We start from the raw sequence: 21,210 nt of genomic DNA, 5'->3' as shown, positions 1-21,210 counted from the left end.
TGATCTGGAGTTCATGTCTGGACAAAGTCAATGATTGACGATGCCAGACCAGGAGTTAAGAGTAAAGCAAGTACAAAATGTATTGAAAGAACAGCAAAGCTCCCATACACATGGAGGGGCTTAGGGAAAGCTAAGCTGTAGTATAGTTGAAGTCTAGCTAGGAGTGATATAGGGCTCTGCCTAGCCTAGGCCCAACTATTTTATCTTGAAACTGTATTTGTAGTTAGTTGGGGCCTAGTCAACTTCTTGCTGAACCTGGGCACCTGCTCATCACCTTCCTTATCAAGCAGAACACTACAAGAAGATCTGGTCAGTTCACCCTGGCCTTGGGGCCCACATCTTGCAGCTGCATTTTGTTATTTTGGTGAGAAGCTTGTTATTTCTCTGAGAAACTGGTTGTGTTCCATTCCCCTTTAGATGTCTGCTTCTAAAGTGTCTCCCTCATCCAAAATGGGGTCACTTCTGCATTGCTCCCCTTACACAAGTGTGCTGCCACCGAGCCACACCAGCAACTTTGTGTGTGTGTGTGTGTGTGTGTGTGTGTTCATGCTTGCTAGTCAGGTGCTCTACCACTTGAGCCACTCCATCAGTCCAAAATGTTTTTTAAATGTTGAGCCCTTTTGTTCAAACAATCTCAGATGAAGTCTTTTTTTTTTTCTCATTACTGGGGTTTGAACTCAGGGCCTTGAGCTTGAGCTTGCCAGGTAGGTGCTGTACTACTATACTTGAGTCACATCCCTAGCCCTTTTTAAAAATTTCTATTCTGTTTTGTTTTTTTATTTTTAAGATTTTTCTTCCTTTTTTTTCTTTTGGTGGTACTGGGGACTGAACTTAGGACCTTGCAATACTAGACAAGTACTCTACCACTTGAGTCACTTATTGTTTATTTATCCACTTATCTCTGCCTATTTTATTTGTTTTTTCAAGACACCTTGTTGTTTTTATGGCCATACTGGGGTTTGAACTCAGGGCCTTATGCCTGCTAAGTAAGTGCTCTATCACTTGAGCCACTTCACAAGCCCTTTTTTGTGTTGGGTATTTTGAAGATAGGTTCTCACAAACTATTTGACCGACTTCAGACTGGCTTCAGACTGTGGTCTTCCTGATGTCTGCTAGGATTACAGCTGTGAACCACCAGCACCTTGCTAAGAAGCTTATTTTATAATGCAGATGATAGAGTTGCTCTGATTGAATTAATAGTGAACACCCAGGATTCAGCTTTCTAAGCTCACAGGACTCCAGTTATTCCAGGCAAAAGTGAGAAAGTAATTAAGAGTGATCGAAGGAAATTTTTTAAAGCCTCTCTCATGGTATTTCCCATGGATGGTTCTGCTGGCTGCAGAATAGACTGAAATGAAGAGGGCAAGCGACCCTAGGAAATTTTTTTGGTCCAGTATGAAGCTGATGGGCTCAAGGCTACAATGGCAGGGGAAAAAAAAAAAAAAAAGAATGGAGAGGAAGGGCTAGATTTGAAAAGGAATTCAGCAGGACTTTATGGTTGGATTTGTTGGGTTTATTGTCCCTTCCTTACTCAGCAGATATGTAGGGAATGCTGGCTGCATGTCAGCACTGTGATAGAGGAGCTATGTGTACCATGTTGAGCAGAACAGCTTTGCTCTGTGAAACTTACAGTTGGGCTCAGGCCTAGAAATGGAGAGGAAAGTCTTCATGGTGGGTTGAAGGCTTCTTTGGGATAGACAGTGTTTCTCAGTCCAAACAACAACCAATTAGTGAGAGGAGCAATTGTTCTAATGAAACAGAACAGGAAGTATCGGGTTTCTTGAATGTCACAAGGGAAAAAAGTTTCTAGAAATTTTATTTCTCTTACGTTCTATACTGAATCAGTAAGCACAATGCATCCTTACTGAGGGACAAGTAAATAATGGGAAGAACATCTTGTAAAATTTTTAACCCTGTATTCCTTGAGAGAACTAATCATACTAATTTTTGTGATCCTATTCCTAGATAGATGGAAGTGGATGAATAAATGGACAGACGGGTTATGTATGCATATGACGGTGGATGGATTTAAAATGAATAGGTTGCTCAGGCTTGTAACCCCAGCTCTCCGGTGGAGGAAGCAGGAGGATCTAGAATTTGAGGCCAGCCTGGAGTACAAAAGGAGATCCTGCCTCAAACAAGAACAAGGCTGGGGGGTGTAACTCAGTGGTACAGCACTTGCCTAGCATGCAAAAGCCCCTGACTTCCATTGCACCGCAAAAATAAAATAAAAATTGTCCAATTTAAGCAGCAAAATAGATATTTAGACAGATGGATCATGAAAGGTGAAAGAAAGAATTATGGATGGAAGGAGGCAAAAAGACCTACAGAAGTCAGTGTGTGTGGGGGGGGGCCGGTGTAAAAACGATAAAATTTTTTTAAAAAGTCGGAGTATAATATACTGAGTCTGAGGGGATTCAAGACAAAAGAGATGGACAAAGTTAAGGTCCATCTTAACTTTGAGAGGGGTCAAGGTTAGGAGGCCGAAGCTCTGCAAGTAGCAAGCAAGGGGTGAATCGGCTTGAAGTGGAAAATTGGAATCGCGCAATTTATTCCTGCGCAGACCCTGGGGCATTGCCGCCCCTCCGCCCCGCCCACTTCTGCAGGCCACGCCCCCAAGCTGACAGCTGAGAGCCTTGGTCCTCCCAACCACGAAGCCTTCGGGCTAGAAGGGTCCAAAGCGCCCGAGAACTCCAGAGCTTTGCAGTGGCACGCGCCACCCTTTGGGGTCGGTTCCCGGGTGCCAGCTCTCAGCAGCCAGTTACTCTCAGAGTCTGGCTTACGTAGATTCCCTGCCTCCGCCCATCCCCACCAGTCTTTCCTGCCCGGCGGTGGATGGGCCGCAGAGACTCCCGCCAGACACGGCTCCTGGAACACCATGGAGACGCGGTCCGCCGACGGCCCAGCCCGCCCCCTCGGGAGCGTGTGTCACAGCATCGACGTCATTTTCCGTCGCCTCGGGCTGGGCCCGGAGCGACAGCGTCTGAGGAGAACACCGCCCGGGGGGGCAAGCCCTGAGGAAAGGAGAAACGTGACGGGATTCAGGACTCGTACTGCTCCTCTCACGGAACCGGGGGCTCCAGCCCGGTTCTGTCCCTGCCGCCCTCGGAGGGCCGCTGAGTGTGAATTGGACCCCGCGCCTTGGGCGCGGACAGCCTGACGGGGGATCGGGGCTCCTCGGCCGGCCTGAGAGGAGAAGCGGGGTGGAGGCCAGCGGCGGGTCACTGCGTAGCTCGAGGCAGAGCTGCAGGCGCGACCCTGCTCCTCAGCTCCGGCCTTAAAATGGCTGGCTCTGCCACCATTCCCAGCCCCATGCAGACACTCCAGGAGGAGGCGGTGTGCGCCATCTGCCTCGATTACTTCACGGACCCCGTGTCCATCGGCTGCGGGCACAACTTCTGCCGCGAGTGTGTGACCCAGCTGTGGGGCGGGGACGACGAGGAGCGGGAGGAGGGAGAGTGGGGGGAGGAGGACGAGGACGAGGAGGCGGCGCGGGGTGCCATCGGCGGATGGGACAACTCCATTCGAGAGGTCCTGTACCGGGGGAACGCTGAAGACTTGTTCCGGGACTACGACGACGACGGGCTCTGGTTTGGTGATGGTGGCGTGAGGAACTGGGACCTGAACTACGGGAGACACCGGGAGGAAGAGGAGGACGATGGGGACTATTACCTGGAAGGAGGGTTGAGGCATGACCTGAGAATTGCCGTCTATCCCGAGGACGCGGCCCCGCGACGGGACGATGGCCGCGAGGACGAGGAGCTGTACCCCGACCGCCGCCCCGCCTCCCCCCCGCGCCCCCCGCAGTTCTCCTGCCCCCAGTGCCGAAGGACCTTCACGCATCGCAGCTTCCGCCCCAACCTGCAGCTGGCCAACATGGTCCAGGTCATTCGCCAGATGTGTCCCACTAATTACGGAGGAGGCTGGGGGAACGAGCAGGCCATCTGCTACAAACACCAGGAAGCCCTGAAGCTCTTCTGCGAGGTGGACAAAGAGGCCATCTGCGTGGTGTGCCGAGAATCCAGGAGCCACAAACAGCACAGCGTGGTGCCACTGGAGGAGGTGGAGCAGAACAAGGTGAGGATAAGGAGGGAAGCGGGGGCGGGGTGGAGGGCGAAGGAAGCAGGGGAGCTTGTCAGTAGCAGCATCCCTTTCCCAACTCTCAGGTGTTTGCTAGTTGAACTTTTCTTTGAGTTGGAGGGGGGCAGCACGGTGGAGAGAAATGGGCATGGGACTAGTTGGGGACAAAGCAGACACAAAACCGTGAAGGCTGGTAGATTGACTTCCTCAGAGGAAACTGAGCAGACATATGACGGTCATCAGAAGCCACTACTGTTGATACTTTCAATTCATCTATATGTAAGGTAACAGGTATCTAGTACTTAATTTCTCTGTAAAGTTGAGTGGGTCTTCAGTCTATACTCGACCAAGTCCTAGAAACCCTCATAAATAGGAATAAAAGGCCACAGTACTTGTAGATGGTAGACAGTTTGGGACCCCAGAGCACAAACAGTGTGAAAACAGGTGTCTAATATTAGTAGACAAATGCCAGGTTTGAGTCATGGACTAGGGGGACTAACTGGCCACACCCCCTCCCAAAATCTGAGATTGTTTCCCTACCCTCATAGGGTTCTTTTTTCCTCGAGAGAAAAGCTGAGGATCAGAGAGAACTTCATGTCCTGACCACTTTCCTTTCCTGGTATTTTATCATAGTGGAATGAGTGAGAGATGTAGGATCAGATGACCTGTCTCTGTCACTTCCTGTCCAGATCTCTACTCTTTGAGCTTCACTTTTTCCCTAGGATTCTTCGGATTAAAAGGGTCATGTACGTTAAAGTGTTTTATAAACCATAAACCACTAAGCAGATGTTTGCCTTTTTACTTGGCTTCTAACTTGTCTTTCCTTCTATGAGTACTTAACAATAGCTATGCTTTGTCTTCTTCCTGATCTCCTAAGCATTAGAAGAGTATCTCCAGACTCTGTCATGCAATGGATAGCAACTTCTAGTGATGAAAAATGTCTGGATAACAGTCAAGAAGAGTACTGTTTCCTTACCAAAAGTCTTGGTAGACTTGATCTTTAGCAGTACCCAAGGAAGAAAAGATTGTCTTTAGGGGCCATAAAAAGTTTAATTTAGATATTCAGTATCAAGTGCTCATGAGTAAAATGTAGTTCCTAGTGGTTTCAAACAAGTTTTAGACCAGTTAGTGGGTCATAAAATAAAATGGGTCATGCTGAAGATTACTTTAAAATAAAATGTCAGAGCACAAGGAGCATGGTATGGGTAAGTACTGTTTTATGAAACTTGTAAATTTATATATATATATATAAAACTATATATATATATATATACAGTATATATAAATAAAATTTGGCCTTCCATTGTGAAGTAACTATTAGTAAGTATACAGTTAAGACATAAATCTAACTAAATTACTGCTATCACACCCTAGCATGCTGTTTCCCCCTGCAGGGTGAAAAGTAACTTTGCCCATGGAAGAAACTATGCCCTATGCTTCTGGGGTTTAGTATACCAAAGCTGGGAAAAGGAGGGAACTTTGCATTCCTCTGCCAGGATTTTCTGGAGAGGATTTTGAAACTGAAATCTTAATGAACTGCTAATTTAAATAAGAGAAAAAGAGATGTCTCTTAAAACTGAGAGGATCAGATGACATTCATTTGAAACCAGACACATTTGTTAAAAGCATATCAGTAAGTATAAACAAAGATCAAAACCAAGTCAAACAAGCTGGGATAATCTGTTGTTGAATATTTCTAAACAAACATATACTTTGTTTTGAAAGATATACCAGAACGTAGGTAATGGCGTTGCTAAATCCAGGAATCACATTTACCACGTAAAAATTTGCATTGTATGTAAGTTATGTGTAAATGATAGTAATTGACATGTTCACTATCATTCTTTATACAGTTTATTGTCACTTTTCATTGGTAAACATGCAAATTATAATAGCATGATTTAGGATTTTATTGAACAAAACTTGTAACAGTTAACACTAAAAGGAAGTGTTTTGGAGTCATGAAGTCTCCTGGAACCATTTTTGTATAGTGGTTTATTTAATATGTACACATTAGCCATCACATGATTGCAGCTTCAATGAATTCTCTCTTGCTAGCTACTAATTCAGAACAAATATTATATTTACTTTAGAGGTATTAGCCTTAGGAGCATTGGGTATGGATGTTGTTAACCAATAGACTTAAGGAATAGGAAGTGATTTTCAGAATAGTAAAGAAAGGCATTTCTCCTTCCCCCAAAATGATACCAGCATTGTAGGGTATGGGGAGGGTTATATTTAGTGTTGTACTACTTAAAAGAAAAAATGCTTAATTTTTCACAATATAGGAAATACAGTTGGAAAGAACTCCTTGACTGGTGAGAATACAAAGAAGATAGAGCAAGAAAGCATTCTGAGCAAAGCCTTTAATCAATAAGGTATATGAAAGATAGCTACAGATGTTCATTGTGGATATTGTGCCATTTATACAACTATTTCTATTGGATGTGCAGAACAATTATATTGTTTTGAAGTCAATGTTCTTTTAAATTTTAATTTTGTTTAAGAAGAGGCTTTTTAGCCCTGAAAAGTTTACTTCCATCTTCCATCTTGTTCGCCTCAAGAGTTTGTGTTGCCTCTGCAAGCTAGAAACAGAGGATTATTGAAAGTTAAAAAGTTAGATTTGGCCAGATGCTGGTGGCTCATGCCTGTAACCCTAGCTACTCAGGAGGCAGAGATCAGGAAGATCATGGTTTGAAACCAGCCCACGGCAAATAGTTTGAGAGACCCTATCTCTAAAAAACCCATCACAAAAATGGGCTGGTGGTGTGGCTCAAGTGGTAAGAGCACCTGCCTACCAAATGTTCAAACCCAAGTGCTGCCTGAAAAAAAAGTTAGATTTGATGGACACTATTAAGTGGTATCAGGTTTTAGGCAGCTAGATTGGTATGTAAAAAAGTTCACTTACTGGGGCCCAGGCATAACTAGATGCCTTTATTGCCTTGTCACCTAGTTGCCACCAATAAAGTCATTTATCATTCTGCAAGAGAGACCAATGATCCACCACTAGTACTTGTTTTTTCTGTTTTCTCCTTTAAGGTAGCTAAAAATGGGAGCCAAAAACTTTAAGGCTCTTATTAAGTATGTATTCATGTTATGGTGCAGAAGATAAGGGTAACGTCTTCATTTGAGTTATCTGAATATTGGGCAGTGCAAACTGTTTAAGTCATGCCATTAAAAACAGTGGAGTTGCTGGGCATGGTGGCACGTGTCTATAATCCCAGCATTCGGAGGCTGAGGCAGGAGGATCACCAAGGAGTGTTTTGTAAAGCACAATTTGTTAGGATTGAACAGTAATGGAATATTATAGGAATCTTCAAAGGCCTTAAAAGCTTGACATTAAATAGCTTTTTTAATTGCAAAGGAGAAAAAAATGGAGAAACCTGTGATACTTTGCATTCCAAGTGCTACTACAACTTTGAGAGGAAATCAAAGAATTCCAGGATTTCATCTACTTCTGCAGTCTGAACTCTGAACCGATGACTGAATATATCAAACTTCAGAATTTAAGAACCATCATCTCACCCTTTGCTGCTATTAGTTGAGATTAATTTATTGACGAAGAAAACTGTGCTTTGCTTACATTCAAAAATAAGACTTTCAAAACAGATATGCTGTTTTCACAGGCCTCCTACTTGACCACTAAATACAATTTTGAGGAGAGGTGTGTTTTTGAGACAGTCTCACTGTGTAACCCAGGCTTACCCCGAACTCACAGCAATCCTACTGCCTCAGCCTCCTGAGTGCTAGGATTGTGGGTGTGCACCACCATGCCTGGCTTAAAGACAGTATTTTTTGAATATGTATCAAATGAACTGATTTTGAAGAAACTGTGCAGTAGTCTATGTTGATGGTGCTACAGCAATGTCATGTTGGAATTTCGGCAAAAATTGAAGAAGAAAACTAGTGTTCAAGATGTACTGTGGCATTAAGCATCAACTTTCATCAATTATCTGCCCATAATATACTAGAAATCTTCAGCTTTGTGGTCACCATAGACCACTGTGAAAGACAGTATATTCCATCCCAGTTTGCTTTTGAAGATCTGAACGCCATTCAGTGTTTTCTGTTACATATTCAAGTTCCTTAGTTGTCAAAGAGAACAGTATTCAGCTGATTTATGAACAGATCAACCTCAACCTTGGAACACCAGTGAAGAATATATACTTTAATATTTCAGGAATTCAATTTTCAGCATAGTTATAACACACTGATACTTAAAATACAGTGACTTTGAAATGTCAGTAGGCAAACACCAACATTGCTTATTCTGAATTATTTCAAGCAAAACTTGCCAAAAAAAGTATGTGTGCATACTTAAGCAAAGTTACAGTAAAAAAATGTCTAATTTCTTGGACAGAGACCAAATTCGTAAGTGTTATTTCAAGGAAAAAAAATTCAGAATAACTGGGTGATGGCAGTTTTGGGAGAAATGTTTCACAGTGATGTTCGATCCTCATTCAAAGAGCTTCAAGAGAAGTTTGGATTTTTTTAGCTAGAAACTTCCAGACAAATACTGTAAAGAAACTAGGGTGTAAAATGTCTGAACAGATGAGAAGGCTTTATTACATTCATTATTCCATTTTCTCTTTGCATCTGAAAAGCTTTGTTTTTTTCTTTTGGTGTTTCTAACCAGTGTAAAAGTGTTGTTGAAAGCAATTTTTATTTTGTTGTATCTGTTACACCACTGAGGAAAGATAAGTTTAGGCTTAACAGTGACATACTCAAGTTCATAAGTTCGTAACATCTGAATAAATTTTTCCTTCTAAAATTAACATTGCTTTGATTAATTTTAGTCATGATACTTAGTTTTGAAATTTCAAAAATGCTAAAAGAGGGAGAACATGAATGTTTTTAAGTATATGAAAAATATGGATGTGCATTACAAAAATACCAGAAAACATATAACCATAACAAAAAAAAAAGTACAATTGTACGTAACAGGGTTTTTTTGTGTGTGGTACTGGGGCTTGAACTCAGGGCCTCACACTAGGCAGGTGCTCTACCACTTGAGCTACTCCGCCAGCCTGTAACATATGGTTTTGTTTTTTTCTTTTTACAGTACTGGGGTTTGAACTCAGGGTTTTGCGCTTGCAACACAGGCCCTCTACTGCTTGAGGCATACCTCTAAGTCCATTTTGATCTTTTACGTTTTTTGGTCATCATTAGTGGAGTTTTAACTCAGGGCCCAATACTCTCTAGGCAGGCGCTCTACCTCTTGAGCCCCATGGCTATTTGAGCCCCATGGCTCAAGCTGGTAGAGCGCCTGCCTGGTAAGTGCCAAGTCCTGAGTTCAAAGCCCAACACCACTAAAAAAAAAAAAGTTTACAAACTGGATTTTTAATTGTACTTTAAATAGCCACTTGTGGCTAGTAACTATCAAATCATATTGAACAGCACAGTTCTATATCAAGAAAACAGGTTGAACCCTGGTTCTTCCTAGGACCCTCAGGAATAGCAAGACTAAAGAAAAGATGAAAATGGAAGAAATGAGACAACTTTCTATTTCCAATCTGGGTACACAGGCTGTAAAGTGTTATTTTCAGGCATAGAAGGATAAGATATTCTTTAATCTGGCCAAAATGGTCTAGAGCCACTTATCCTTTTTTTTTTTTTTTTTTTGACAGCACTGGGGTTTGAACTTAGGGCTTCACGCTCACTGGAGCCGTTCCATCAACCCAAATTATCACTTCTGATACACATGGATCACGTGTGGGGAATGTGACAGGGAAAAACTAAAAGAAAGTGGTTAAAAAGTGTGGGAGCCAGGCATGCCTTCTGGCTAGAGATCCTTTCCCCCCTCAGGTTTCACTGTCTCCTGCCTAATCTCCCAAAGACACCCTTGCTAATCCCTCTTCCTTTCACTACTTGTCCCCATCCCCGCTTTTTTTTTTTTTTCCCTTGGTGGTACTGGGGTTTAGAACTCAGGGAATTGTGCTTGTGAGGCAGGCACTCTACTGCTTGAGCCATGTCCCCAGCCCACTACTAACCCTTTACTATTTAGTCTGTAAGGCTGATCACCAAGATTAGAATCCACCACATGCCAAACTGTCCAAAGGGTGAAAACACTGACCAGTCCCAATCCTCAAGATATTCATAAAGGAGAGCCTTGAGGTACTCAAGTAAGTACACAGCTGAGGACCAGTGACACTACAACCACTGCCAAAAGAGCATGAAACGAGAGAATCTGACCTAGACCTGGAGGTTCACAGAGGCAGAAGAACAATGTAAAGAGATACAATAGGTCAAAGGAGCAGGGGAGGTGCAGTGTGAGGCCTGCAGAACCAGGCATGTTGCTTCTGCATGGTGACAGTACAGAGTTTTGGGGAGGGGTTGTTTTGTTGGTTGGATTTTTGAAGCAGGGTCTTGCTATGCAGCCCATCCTGGCCTGAAGCTGCTGATCCTCCTGTCTCAGCTTCCTGAGTGCTGGGATTACAGGCGTATATCACGCCTAGCAGTGTGGTCATTATCAATTAAAGTAAATGGGGAAAAAAAATAAAAATAACAGTTTCAAGGACTGGAGCTGTGGCTCATGTGGTAGAGTGCTTGCTTTACAAGTGTGAAGTCCTGAGTTCAAACCCAGTTCCACCAAAAAAAAAGTTAAAAATATAAAGTAATTGGAAAAGCCAGCTTCCCAGGGATTTAGCTGACCCTCTGATCCTGGTCATACGTCTTTCAGCCCCTCACCTACCCACAATAGCTCGCTCTTCGGCACTTAATAGAAAACTGGACACCACCACCCTCATGGTCCTGCGTGCTGGCAGGAGGGAAGGGAAGCAGGGAGCTTGAGGGGCGCTTACCAACTGGGTGTGTCTGGTGGGCTCCTTCTAGAAAAGGAATGGTAGGCGGACCTTCTCAGAAAAGCCTCCCGTTTCTCCTTGGGATTCTTACTCAATGGAATGGAAGTGGTGGTGAGGTCCCAGACGTAGAAAGGAGTTGCAGCTCGGGGGCTCAGACAAGTGGTGACACCCAGTTGAACTCCGGGCTTGGAGCGGTGGCACAGCCACCAACATGGTGTGGCCGGCTAGGAGTCTTCCCCGAAAGGCCAGGTGGAGCCTCCTGCAAGCTTCCACCCCACGAGGCTGGAGAGGAAGGCCAGCCCACGTAGACCAGGTAGACTTGTAGTGGGAGAAGCGCGGCTGATTCTCAGACATCCTTACGGCTGGGGGAGGACACTGCTGGAAGGGGCCGGGTACCTTTCCTGACCAAGAGGCAATCTAAGGTTCCTCCCGGTGAGGCGGGGGGTCCCTGGCCAGGACCAGGTGCGAGTGCCCAAGTCGGAAGCTACGGAGCCCCGGAGGGAAGAAAGCGAGGATGGGATGCTCAATTCCAGTGGATGCCCAACGGGAAAGAAAGCCGCTCTTCCCGTCCAGCCCCCACCCCTAGCTACATCTAAAGTGGTCCCAGGGTCAGGGCGACTCGTCCCTCGGCTACAATTGTCCTTCAGTAGCCATTGTGGCCAGCCAGCATTCCCCTGAGCGGTTGGAGGAACTGAAGAAAGACTCCAAAAGGGAAGCCCCTGGATGTGAGGGCGATCTGGCTGCGACATCTGTCACCCCATTGATCGCCAGGGTTGATTCGGCTGATCTGGCTGGCTAGGCGGGTGTCCCCTTCCTCCCTCACCGCTCCATGTGCGTCCCTCCCGAAGCTGCGCGCTCGGTCGAAGAGGACGACCATCCCCGATAGAGGAGGACCGTTCTTCCGTCAAGGGTATACGAGTAGCTGCGCTCCCCTGCTAGAACCTCCAAACAAGCTCTCAAAAGGGAAGCCCAAATCCTGCAGGGCTCAGTCGTCCGCAAAATCTGCCATACACTCCCTTTCTCCCTGTCCTCCGGCTGGGATTGCCATCTCGCTCCAGGTGAGCTCCAGGACACCATCTAAGTCCCAGCTCAGCTGCCAAGGAGCGGACGCAGAGGGAAGGGTGGTAGCAGGAAGCGGCAGTAGGTCCAGTGTTGGTCTCGCGAGGCTGGGGAAGAGGACGGGGCGGGGGCGGGGCACTAGCAAGAGGGGACGGGTCTGGACTCCAGAGCCTGCAACTTCCGGGAAAGGGATCCCGGATCCGGGTCTGGAGCTTGCAGGTTGGGCCTGGGAATGGGCTAGTTTTAGATCGCGGCATCTTAGGCGTGCTGATTCCAAGGGATTCCCTGGGCAAGGCTCAAGAAAAAGAACAGAGGGCATGCGGACACAACGGTGTCTAGCAAGCGAGGCCCTGGCCTGATTCGATATCCGACACCAAAAAAAAAAGCCGAATGAGGTTTCTAGAAAGGGAAAAAAATGTAGCGATGTACTTGAGTGCTAGAGCTACTTAAGCCGCCTACGTTTATGGGCCGACAAACAGGGAATCTCGCGCAGCGAATCGCGTAGCCGTTCACCTTTCCACTTGTAACCAGCATCCAGGGAACCGGGAGGGAGGAGTCGTGGGCAGCAAATGGTTACGGGTGAGTGAAGACAGGGATTTCAGTGACCCAGAGAAACAAAACATGTGGGTGGAGGTGGAGTTAAGTATTGGAAAAGAGAAAGGCCAGCCAGTTGAGGGTACCAAGGAGCCAGGTGATAACAAGCCTGGGCCCAGGAGAGCGCCCTGGGGAGCCTCAGAAGAGTGAGAGGAAGCCATCGAGTCCGTAGCAGACCAGGAAAGCAAGTGGTCCTAAGTGAGAGATCCGAGCCTTTTCTGCACACCTGGGCAGCTATGCCTTGCTGCAGCTTTGCTCCTGCTACTCGCCTCCTACCTTTCTTCCCCCAGGCCTTCTAGTAGGCCTTGTAAAGGCCCTACGTCAACTGTCCCCTCCTTCCATCGCACCGCTTAGTCCTTAGTTACACCAGCTCCTGATCTGTGCGCTGAAATGCTATTCCCCCAAGTGCCCACAAGGCTCTGTCTCACATCTGTGCCTTTACTCCAGTCTTCCCTCACCACAATATGTACACTGTAAAATACAGATGGTCCCCATCTGTTTTGTTGTTGTCTATTTTTTGTTTTGTTCACAGTTGTATCTTGAAGATCTCAAACAGTCCACTACAAAACAGGTGCTCCTTATGTTCTACAGCACACTGGGCTAGGCATTGTTCTGGGCACTTTACAACTATGAATCTTATTTCCAATCTCATTTCACAATGAAAAACTTCTGGTTAATACATGTTAAAAATAGAAAAGTAAATATTTATGTCGAATCTCCCTTTATTTTGCAGATACCAGTGGCTGCTATCATCCTGATCTGTGCACCCCACCCCCCCCCCTTTTAAAAACTATTTGAGGGAGCTGGCACGCCTGTAATCCTAGCTACTTGGGAGGCTGAGATCAGGAGGATCGCAGTTGGAGGCCAGCTCTAGCAAACTGTTCATGAGACCCCCATCTTCAGAATAACCAGAACAAAATGGACTGGATGAGTGGCTCAACTGGTAGGGCACCTGCTTTGCAAGAGTGAAACCTTGAGTCCAAACTCCATTCCCATCAAAAAGACGAAAGAGCTGTTAGCACCATCTCTTATAAAAGGATATATGACAGTGAGAAGCATTGCATATTTAAGCAAGCATGGCTGAGCCCAAGGCAACCAGAAATCCACGTTCCTCGTCTCTGTCCAGAGGCACCTCTTTTGGAGCACACCTGGATCCTAGAATCTGCAGGCTTTTCTCTGGGGTGGCCAGGCCCACGGTGCTTTTGACTAGAGGCCCCAGAAGTCAGAACCCAGAAGTACTTCCTCTCAGGCCTTTTGGATTCTGTAAGACCTTTCTGCTCTCTGGTGTAGGTGGGAATGTCTAGCAGTACTCAAGCCAGTTTTTAGTTCATCCAGGGGTTTCCCGCCTGGACCAAGTAGGTCCAGACATGAAGTGCCTTACACAACACTATCAGAGAGTAAAGCTGTTGAGGGAAGAGTTCGGCTTCACGCTTGCTAGGCATGCGCTGTACCGCCTAAGCCCCCCTCCCGTCCTCAGTTTTAAAGTTCATTAAAATGTTTTACTCTCGTATTTTTATTCTTGTGTGCATGTGGCTTACGTTAATTTTTGATTTATCACACATTCATAATAGGATGGGATTTCATTGAGGTAATTCCATACATGCGTACAGTGTACTGTCAGGTTCATCCGCATATGATTTTTTTTGAGACATGGTGCGGCCGTGTAACCCAAGCTGGCCTCGAACTCAACCTCCCAAGTGCTGAGACTACAGCCAAGCAGCACCGGCTAGTATTTTTGCATTTTGCAAACTGACCATTTTCACAATGCTGAACTCAAAAGATAAGCTCCTTCCGTCTTACAGTCCCCGGAACCACGCGGAAAGGGCGGTACTCGAGATAGCCACGCAGGGGTGAAAGCAGCTGTGCAATTCTTCCGGGAATTTGCCCTCACTTCGCCTCTTTGGCCTGAGGAGACTCCTTAAACAACTCGTAGTGTTGGGTTCAGAACGTACTTATACAACGCTACCAAATTAGGTAGAGTGGCAGAATGAATTAGGGTGTGTGCTTTCACCTTCTTTCCACGACAGGGCGCTGCCATTATGAGCACAAGTGAATCCTGGGAGCCGCCATTTCACACGCACGCGCGCGTATTTCCGGTTCCGGCGGGGCTTGGCTCGGTCTTTTTCTGTGCAGGGCCGCGACTGGAGCGGCTGCGGAGCTCGTGTGTCTGAACTATCCGGTGCCATCCTCGTCGCTGCGGCGACACCCGCACCAACCGTCGTCATGACTGAGCAGATGACACTTCGTGGCACCCTCAAGGGCCACAACGGCTGGGTAACCCAAATCGCTACCACCCCGCAGTTCCCGGACATGATATTGTCCGCCTCTCGAGGTACGGGGCCGAGGTGCGGGGTGGGAGATTACGTGGGTTGGGGGGGTTGCGTGTGACTCGTGGCAAGCCCGGCAGAATCCTGCACCCGTGTATGGCTCGGGGCGGGCAGATCGAGCTTAGGCCTCAGCCCGGGCGGGTCACTTTGCACGTGCGGACACCGAGACATAGCCGGTAGCTGCCCCTAAGGATTGAGGATTTTAAGGCTTGTCTGTCTTCCTAGGTATGGTTAAGTAGCCCGGGAGACTAGACACCAGGCGCAGCGGTGATGACCCCAACATGCCATCTGAGTGCCTGTGCTGAAACCCAGAGGCTGTTTCTGAGCTGCTGCCTGGCCCCGGGCTCGATGGGACGCGGGTGGACTCGCGCGGGGTAAAGGTTACATTTCCCAGCCTGCGCTCTCTGCGCTTGGTCTTCTCCCTCCCCCCTTACTACTTAATGGACTCTTTAAGTAGTAAGAGCACTACTTGTGCCTCTGCTTCCACTCAACTAAAAAATTTCAGACCCAGTACCGCCCAAAAGGAAAAAGAAAGTTCATGTCTGGCACTTAATTGTCACACTTGCTTACTGGGACACGTTTCTGTGAAAGCATCCACGCCTGCAGTGTGTAAAGGCTTTTTAGCATTGCAGCATTTCTGTCAGCCCTCCCACAGCCACACATCCCACCCAGGTTGCTGTTTCCATATTAGACTTAAGAAAAGGTGCAAAATAAATGTTGAACTACTCTGAATCCCAGGAAGAGGTGTCCATAATCTGACACCTGACTTAAGAGTCTAACGGTACAGTTTAGGCTTACCCACGTCTTTATTCTGGAGTCCTGGGTTGGTCAGCCCTGGATAGTAATTGCTCTGAAAGAACAGTTTTTGTCCCTAAAGTGTAATGTGCTTCTTAAGCTGCACATGACCTTGAGACATCTTGACTTAACTAGCTCAGCAAAGGGGCTCCTCACCGGTTTTCCTTCTCTTGTTTTATCTCCCTTCCCAGACAAGACCATCATCATGTGGAAGCTCACCAGGGATGAGACCAACTATGGCATTCCACAGCGTGCTCTGCGGGGTCACTCCCACTTCGTTAGTGATGTTGTCATCTCCTCTGATGGCCAGTTTGCCCTCTCAGGTTCCTGGGATGGAACCCTGCGCCTCTGGGATCTCACAACGCAAGTAGCTGTTCTGGGGTCTTGGGGGAAAGCTGGGTAGATGGCGGGGAGGGGGGGTAGGTAGTATGGGAAGGTGATTTCTCAGGGGAACCTGGCCAATCTGGGAATGATAAGGCAGATGCTCGGAGAAGATGGCTGCAGTTTGGTCTCCTTTCTTTGTGTTGACTACTAGGAATTGCTGTGGATGGTGTAGTTGAATGTTTTTGCTAAGTACAGTAGTTTGGAGTTGGTAATGGTTTAAGGAAGCTTTGAGTGGTCCCCTGGATGGGCAGATGTGGAGGGTCCTGGTGATGACAGATGACATTGTCAACCAATCCCCACAAGGGAATGAGGACATGTCCTGCAATTCTGAATGGATTCTCTGACATAGATTCAGCCAAGGGTTTGTTGTGATCCCAGCCACCTTCGGGGTTGTATTGAATGATGGAGCCTAATGGGACAGGGACAAAGCCAGGAGCAGAATCTGACTATAAAAGAAGAAAGTTTTCAAAGTCTCCAGAGAGTGACCAAGTTCTCCCTCTCAGGGGCACTACCACGAGACGATTTGTAGGCCATACCAAGGATGTGCTGAGTGTGGCCTTCTCCTCTGACAACCGCCAGATTGTCTCTGGATCCCGAGACAAAACCATAAAGTTGTGGAATACTCTGGGTGTATGTAAATACACTGTCCAGGTAAAGTGGGCAGAGAGCACATGATTAAGGTTCTCCCATCTTTCCTCTTCACTTTTGTCTTGTGTGTTGATTTAGATCCTGTCGGGAATCTAAAGGGATTTTGTTGATCTTCAGGGTGGGTTCTGAGGATGTGAGTGCAGTGCTGCCAACATTCATTGAGGAGTGGGTTGGGGGATGTCTGGAGTTTCCTGGGACTGGACTGTTTTGCTCTTCTTTCTGTCCTCTAGGATGAGAGTCACTCAGAGTGGGTATCCTGTGTTAGGTTTTCACCCAACAGCAGCAACCCTATCATTGTCTCCTGTGGCTGGGATAAGCTGGTGAAGGTGAGCTTTCAATCAAGTTTATAGGGCCTCTACCAAACAAAATGTCTTCCCATCGCCTCCCAAATGGCTGTAGCCTTGAACTTTGTTTTGTAGATTACCTCAGTTGATTGTCCTTCTCTGGTACAGACCTTTGGGTTTGGATATTTGGTCTAAAGCAGCTAATTGATGTCCCTTGTAAGTCACCATACAGCACTTGGTTAATCAAGTGACCAAGACAAGCTCTTCAACTTCTCAGGTTTTGTTTGTGCTTGCAGTTTTGTTACTAATAGAGTATCAAGGGAATGCCCTTTTTTGAGACAGAAGACCTCAGTCGGTAGCCCGTGCAGGTCTCAAACTGGCAATCTTGCCTCAGCCTCCTGAATGCTGGGAACACAGGCTTGTGCCACAATACCCTACTTGGGAATAGTTTTTATATTACCATACATTAGTTATACAGGGGGGATTCAATGTAACATTTACATGGGTGCTTACACTGTCTTAATTAGGTTCACCCCCTTCTTAGCACAATTTCAGCAAGCTTTATTTAAAATACATTTGCCAGATTACCCTCTTGCCTACTTCCCTCCCACTGGTGCCCAACCCAAGACCTGCTTACATTTCGGGAATGTGGGGTCTTTTAGTGGGGCTGGGGTTTGAACACAGTACCTCACACTTGAAGCGCTATACCATTAGAGCCAGTCAGTCCTTCTGTGTTATTTTCACGATAGGTCTCCTGAACTATTTGCCCTGGCTGGCTTCAAACTGTGGTCCTCCTGATCTTTTGAACTCAGGACCTCATGCTTCCTAGGCGGATAGGCAGGTACTTGAGCTACTCTGACAAACCCTGCTCTGGTTATTTTTGAGATGGGGGTCTTGTGATCAGGCTTGCTTCAAACCTCAGTCCTCCTGATCTATTTCCCAGTTAGCTAAGAGTATAGGCTTGAGCCAGCACACAGTTTAGGAATACTTTTTCTTTTCTCTTCTTTCGTGGTACTAGGGTTTGAACTCATGGCCTTGTGTTTACTAGGCAAGATCTGAACCCCTCTTACACTGGCCATTCCAAAACTAAATTCCTTACCCTATCTTTGTAGGTGTGGAATTTGGCTAACTGTAAGCTGAAGACTAACCACATTGGCCATACAGGCTATCTGAACACTGTGACTGTCTCTCCAGATGGATCCCTCTGTGCTTCTGGAGGCAAGGTATTTAGGGGCTAGCTAGACTTCTCCTCAGTGAGTGATAGTTACTGGAGTTTGATGAAGAATTCAGTGTCTTTACTTGCTAGACAAGTGCTCTACTACTTGTCTGTAGCCCAAGACATACCAGACATAGTTTTCTGTAGTTTCTTGCAGTAATTTGTAAGTTGTCAGAGGCTTGGGGGAGGGGAGTTGTACTGGAGTTTTGAATTCTTGTACTTGCTAGACAGGCATTCTTACCACTTGAGCCCCAACCCTTGCTGCTTTATTAGTTATTTTTCAGGTGGTCTTGGTAGCTGGGATGACAGGTGCATGCCACCATGCCCACATTTAGTTTTGTCACAGGCCCCTGGTACAGTTGGTGAGGTGCTGTGTCTTAAAAGCTTAGCCTTATAAATGCTGGTTCTTGAGTCATTGGCTTTCAGAAGTTGAGGGCACTAAGGAAAGATAAGAATCGATTTCTGGAAGAAGGCTTGAAATGGGTAGGATTGACAATGTGAAAGAGGTCATATTGTCCTAACTTACCTCTCCTGTCTGTCTAGGATGGCCAGGCCATGTTGTGGGATCTCAATGAAGGCAAGCACCTTTATACGTTAGATGGTGGGGACATCATCAATGCTCTCTGTTTTAGCCCCAACCGCTACTGGCTCTGTGCTGCCACAGGCCCCAGCATCAAGATCTGGGTAAGTATGGGCTACATTACAGGCTGGGAACCTGGCTGTATTCTGTGACCCTGACACCACCCAAACAATGTGTGTGTCCTTTGATTCACTGTTGGAAGTCAAGCTTGCTGAACAACAAACAGCCATTAAACTGTAGACCTTAAAAGGTTAAGATTTGTTAGGATTAGGATTTGAAGCATTGGGAGACATTTGCCTTCTGAAAGGGATGACCATGTATGGAGAACTTACTTAACATCAGCACAATCCCATTTTGTTAATTGTTGTGTGTGTTGCATTCTAGGATATTTGGCAGTATTCATGGCATTGACCCCTGAATACTCTTAATTAGCAAGCCACACAAGCAGCCCTGCCTCATAGTGGCAACTAAATGTGGTTCTGGGCATTGCCACTTGGCTCCTAGAAAGCAAAGTCATCCTGTTGAGAATCTTAATTGTAAAAGGGCTAGTCAGTCATAAACTCTGCCTTGGGTAAACTGACAGTGGTATGCAAGTGTTTAAGGTGTCCTCACTCTAGTTTATTTTCTGTTCTCTCAGGACTTGGAGGGCAAGATCATTGTTGATGAACTGAAGCAAGAAGTTATCAGTACCAGCAGCAAGGCAGAGCCACCCCAATGTACCTCTCTGGCCTGGTCTGCTGATGGCCAGGTAAGTCTGTCCTCAGGTGACTCAACTTGTGTCCCCTCTGTGCTATTAATATGTCTAGTTTGCCAGGCATGAAGTAGTCCTTGACAAAGTAATATAAACTGTACCAGTGAAATGGAGTTACAAATGGTACATTACAGGGGAGATGGTGATCTCTGGAGGGCCATGATTAACTAGCCTTCACCTAATACCTTGGTTAACTGAAGTTTTAAGGTGTTGGATCTCCATCACCTGCTGTTTCTCTGGGAATACATAATCATCTACAGTCTGGTAGTTAGAGAAGGGTTCTTAAAGAGGATTGCTTGAGTTTGTGGCTGGACCTGACCTGTCGTTTTCTCCTTTACAGACGCTGTTTGCTGGCTACACAGACAACCTGGTGCGAGTGTGGCAAGTGACCATTGGCACCCGCTAGAAATTTATGGCAGAGCTTTAGAAATAAAAAAAAACTTGGCTTTCTAAAACTGGCTTCAGTTCTGAACTTTAGAATACTAATTCTAATTATACCACACACAGGTTAAGCAGATTTCATTTATAGCAGTGACAAACTGAAAGCGGGATGATTAAAGATTTGTGGGGAAATACCGGTCTTTGTAGTTTTCCCTACTGTACTATTGGGCTGGCATTTGGAAGTTACATAGGATAGTTTACCAAATGTGCCCCTATGTTATGTTACAGATTAGATGGTCAAGCCTACTTTAGCCTGGGGAAGCTTGTCCCCCCGTCCAGACTGGGAATGCAACCCAGGACTTTTCTCATGCTAGCCAGGCCTTCTACCACTGAACCACATCCCCTGCCAAGAAAACCACTTGAGTGAAAGGAACCGGTTAGTTCAAAGTGGTTGCAGTCAATTTAGGAATAGCAGAATGTCAGGTTCAATTCCTGATTTAAAAGAACTAAAATTTTGTTCCCCAAAGAAAATATAGTTTGGGAAACTTGCTGAGGCTTCGGGTTAGCATACTAGCCACATTCCTGAAGTTTTAAGACAAGACAGTTATCACCAAAAGAGCTACCTCTTAAAAACTGAATTTCTTCTTTTTGGCACCACTGGCGTTTGAACTCAGGGCTTTTGTGCTTGCAAGGCAGGTGTTCTACAGCTGGAACCACTCAGCCAGCCCTTTCTTGTGTTGGGCATTTGTGACAAAGGGTCTCAAGCTATTTGCTAGGGCTGCCTTAAAACCCGCCACCCTCCTGATCTCCCAGGTGGCTAGGATTACAGGCATGAGCCATCAGGACTCAGCAAAAGTTATATAGTATTCTGAAGCCAGGTGCCTGAGGCTCACACTTGTAATACAGCTGCTTAGAATACAGACTGAGAATTGTGGTTCCAGGCCAGCCTGGGCAAAACACCACTAATCAAAGGAAAAAGGGCTGGAGGCATGGCACAAGGGATAGCGTCTACCTAGTAAGAACAAGGCCCTGAGTTCATCAAATCACAGCATAGCCAAAATAAAGTTTATAATATTCTTAAAGTGCACAGCACCATGATCGACCATGGTTTGAAGTGGGGTCTCATTTTGTCCCAGGAGACCTGTGATCCACCTCTTACATAGCTAAGTATTATAGGCATTATAGACCTGAAATAATTGGAAGCCCTTGGGCTTATTTTTTGCTTTGTGTTGTGGGGATCAAACCAGTCTCTAGCCCATTAACCTATACGCACCCTTCATTTCTTAGTTTTGCTTCAACCAGGTATGGTTC

General features: G+C 46.1%; 2 protein-coding genes, 1 long non-coding RNA gene and 2 other non-coding genes across 6 annotated transcripts; 4 read left to right on the top strand and 1 right to left on the bottom strand.

Annotated features, from left to right (window-relative positions):
- Window positions 1-2,659: 2,659 nt before the first annotated feature.
- On the top strand, window positions 2,660-8,855 carry Trim52 (tripartite motif containing 52). Of its 2 annotated transcripts, none has more exons than XM_020172752.2 (2): window positions 2,660-4,077; window positions 7,445-8,855. In XM_020172752.2, exons 1-2 carry the CDS (start codon window positions 3,283-3,285, stop codon window positions 7,553-7,555), a joined length of 906 nt encoding a protein of 301 aa, XP_020028341.2. In that variant the 5' UTR covers window positions 2,660-3,282; the 3' UTR covers window positions 7,556-8,855. The 2 variants fall into 2 exon arrangements, with proteins under 2 accessions (XP_020028341.2, XP_020028342.2); XM_020172753.2 differs by having other exon boundaries at window positions 6,369-8,855.
- LOC141417982 (uncharacterized) lies at window positions 5,919-12,305 on the bottom strand. Its single transcript, XR_012442596.1, has 2 exons — window positions 10,881-12,305; window positions 5,919-6,665 (listed from the first exon to the last, which is right to left on the bottom strand). It is a non-coding gene; the product is annotated as an uncharacterized lncRNA (long non-coding RNA).
- A 2,327-nt stretch (window positions 12,306-14,632) lies between these two features.
- Rack1 (receptor for activated C kinase 1) lies at window positions 14,633-19,973 on the top strand. Its single transcript, XM_020172751.2, has 8 exons — window positions 14,633-14,865; window positions 15,847-16,018; window positions 16,543-16,690; window positions 16,918-17,013; window positions 18,084-18,194; window positions 18,731-18,871; window positions 19,405-19,515; window positions 19,859-19,973. Exons 1-8 carry the CDS (start codon window positions 14,757-14,759, stop codon window positions 19,922-19,924), a joined length of 954 nt encoding a protein of 317 aa, XP_020028340.1. The 5' UTR covers window positions 14,633-14,756; the 3' UTR covers window positions 19,925-19,973.
- On the top strand, window positions 15,122-15,189 carry LOC141418330 (small nucleolar RNA SNORD95). The gene has a single exon (XR_012442993.1). It is a non-coding gene; the product is annotated as a small nucleolar RNA SNORD95 (small nucleolar RNA).
- LOC141418318 (small nucleolar RNA SNORD96 family) lies at window positions 16,299-16,377 on the top strand. The gene has a single exon (XR_012442986.1). It is a non-coding gene; the product is annotated as a small nucleolar RNA SNORD96 family (small nucleolar RNA).
- Window positions 19,974-21,210: the final 1,237 nt, after the last annotated feature.

This window comes from Castor canadensis, chromosome 16 (genome assembly GCF_047511655.1).
Source record: "Castor canadensis chromosome 16, mCasCan1.hap1v2, whole genome shotgun sequence".
Lineage (NCBI taxonomy): Eukaryota > Metazoa > Chordata > Mammalia > Rodentia > Castoridae > Castor > Castor canadensis.
This window is presented reverse-complemented; position numbering and strand designations above follow the sequence as displayed.

What these genes read in the sequence shown, in the direction of transcription:
- Rack1 (XM_020172751.2), top strand. Translation starts at nt 14,757, where the DNA reads ATGACTGAGCAGATGACACTTCGTGGCACCCTCAAGGGCCACAACGGC. An exon ending in CGCCTCTGGGATCTCACAAC is followed by an intron (nt 16,019 to 16,542) that starts GCAAGTAGCTGT and finishes TCTCCCTCTCAG; the next exon opens with GGGCACTACCACGAGACGAT. An exon ending in TATGTAAATACACTGTCCAG is followed by an intron (nt 16,691 to 16,917) that starts GTAAAGTGGGCA and finishes TCTGTCCTCTAG; the next exon opens with GATGAGAGTCACTCAGAGTG.
- Trim52 (XM_020172752.2), top strand. Translation starts at nt 3,283, where the DNA reads ATGGCTGGCTCTGCCACCATTCCCAGCCCCATGCAGACACTCCAGGAG. An exon ending in AGGAGGTGGAGCAGAACAAG is followed by an intron (nt 4,078 to 7,444) that starts GTGAGGATAAGG and finishes TTAATTGCAAAG; the next exon opens with GAGAAAAAAATGGAGAAACC.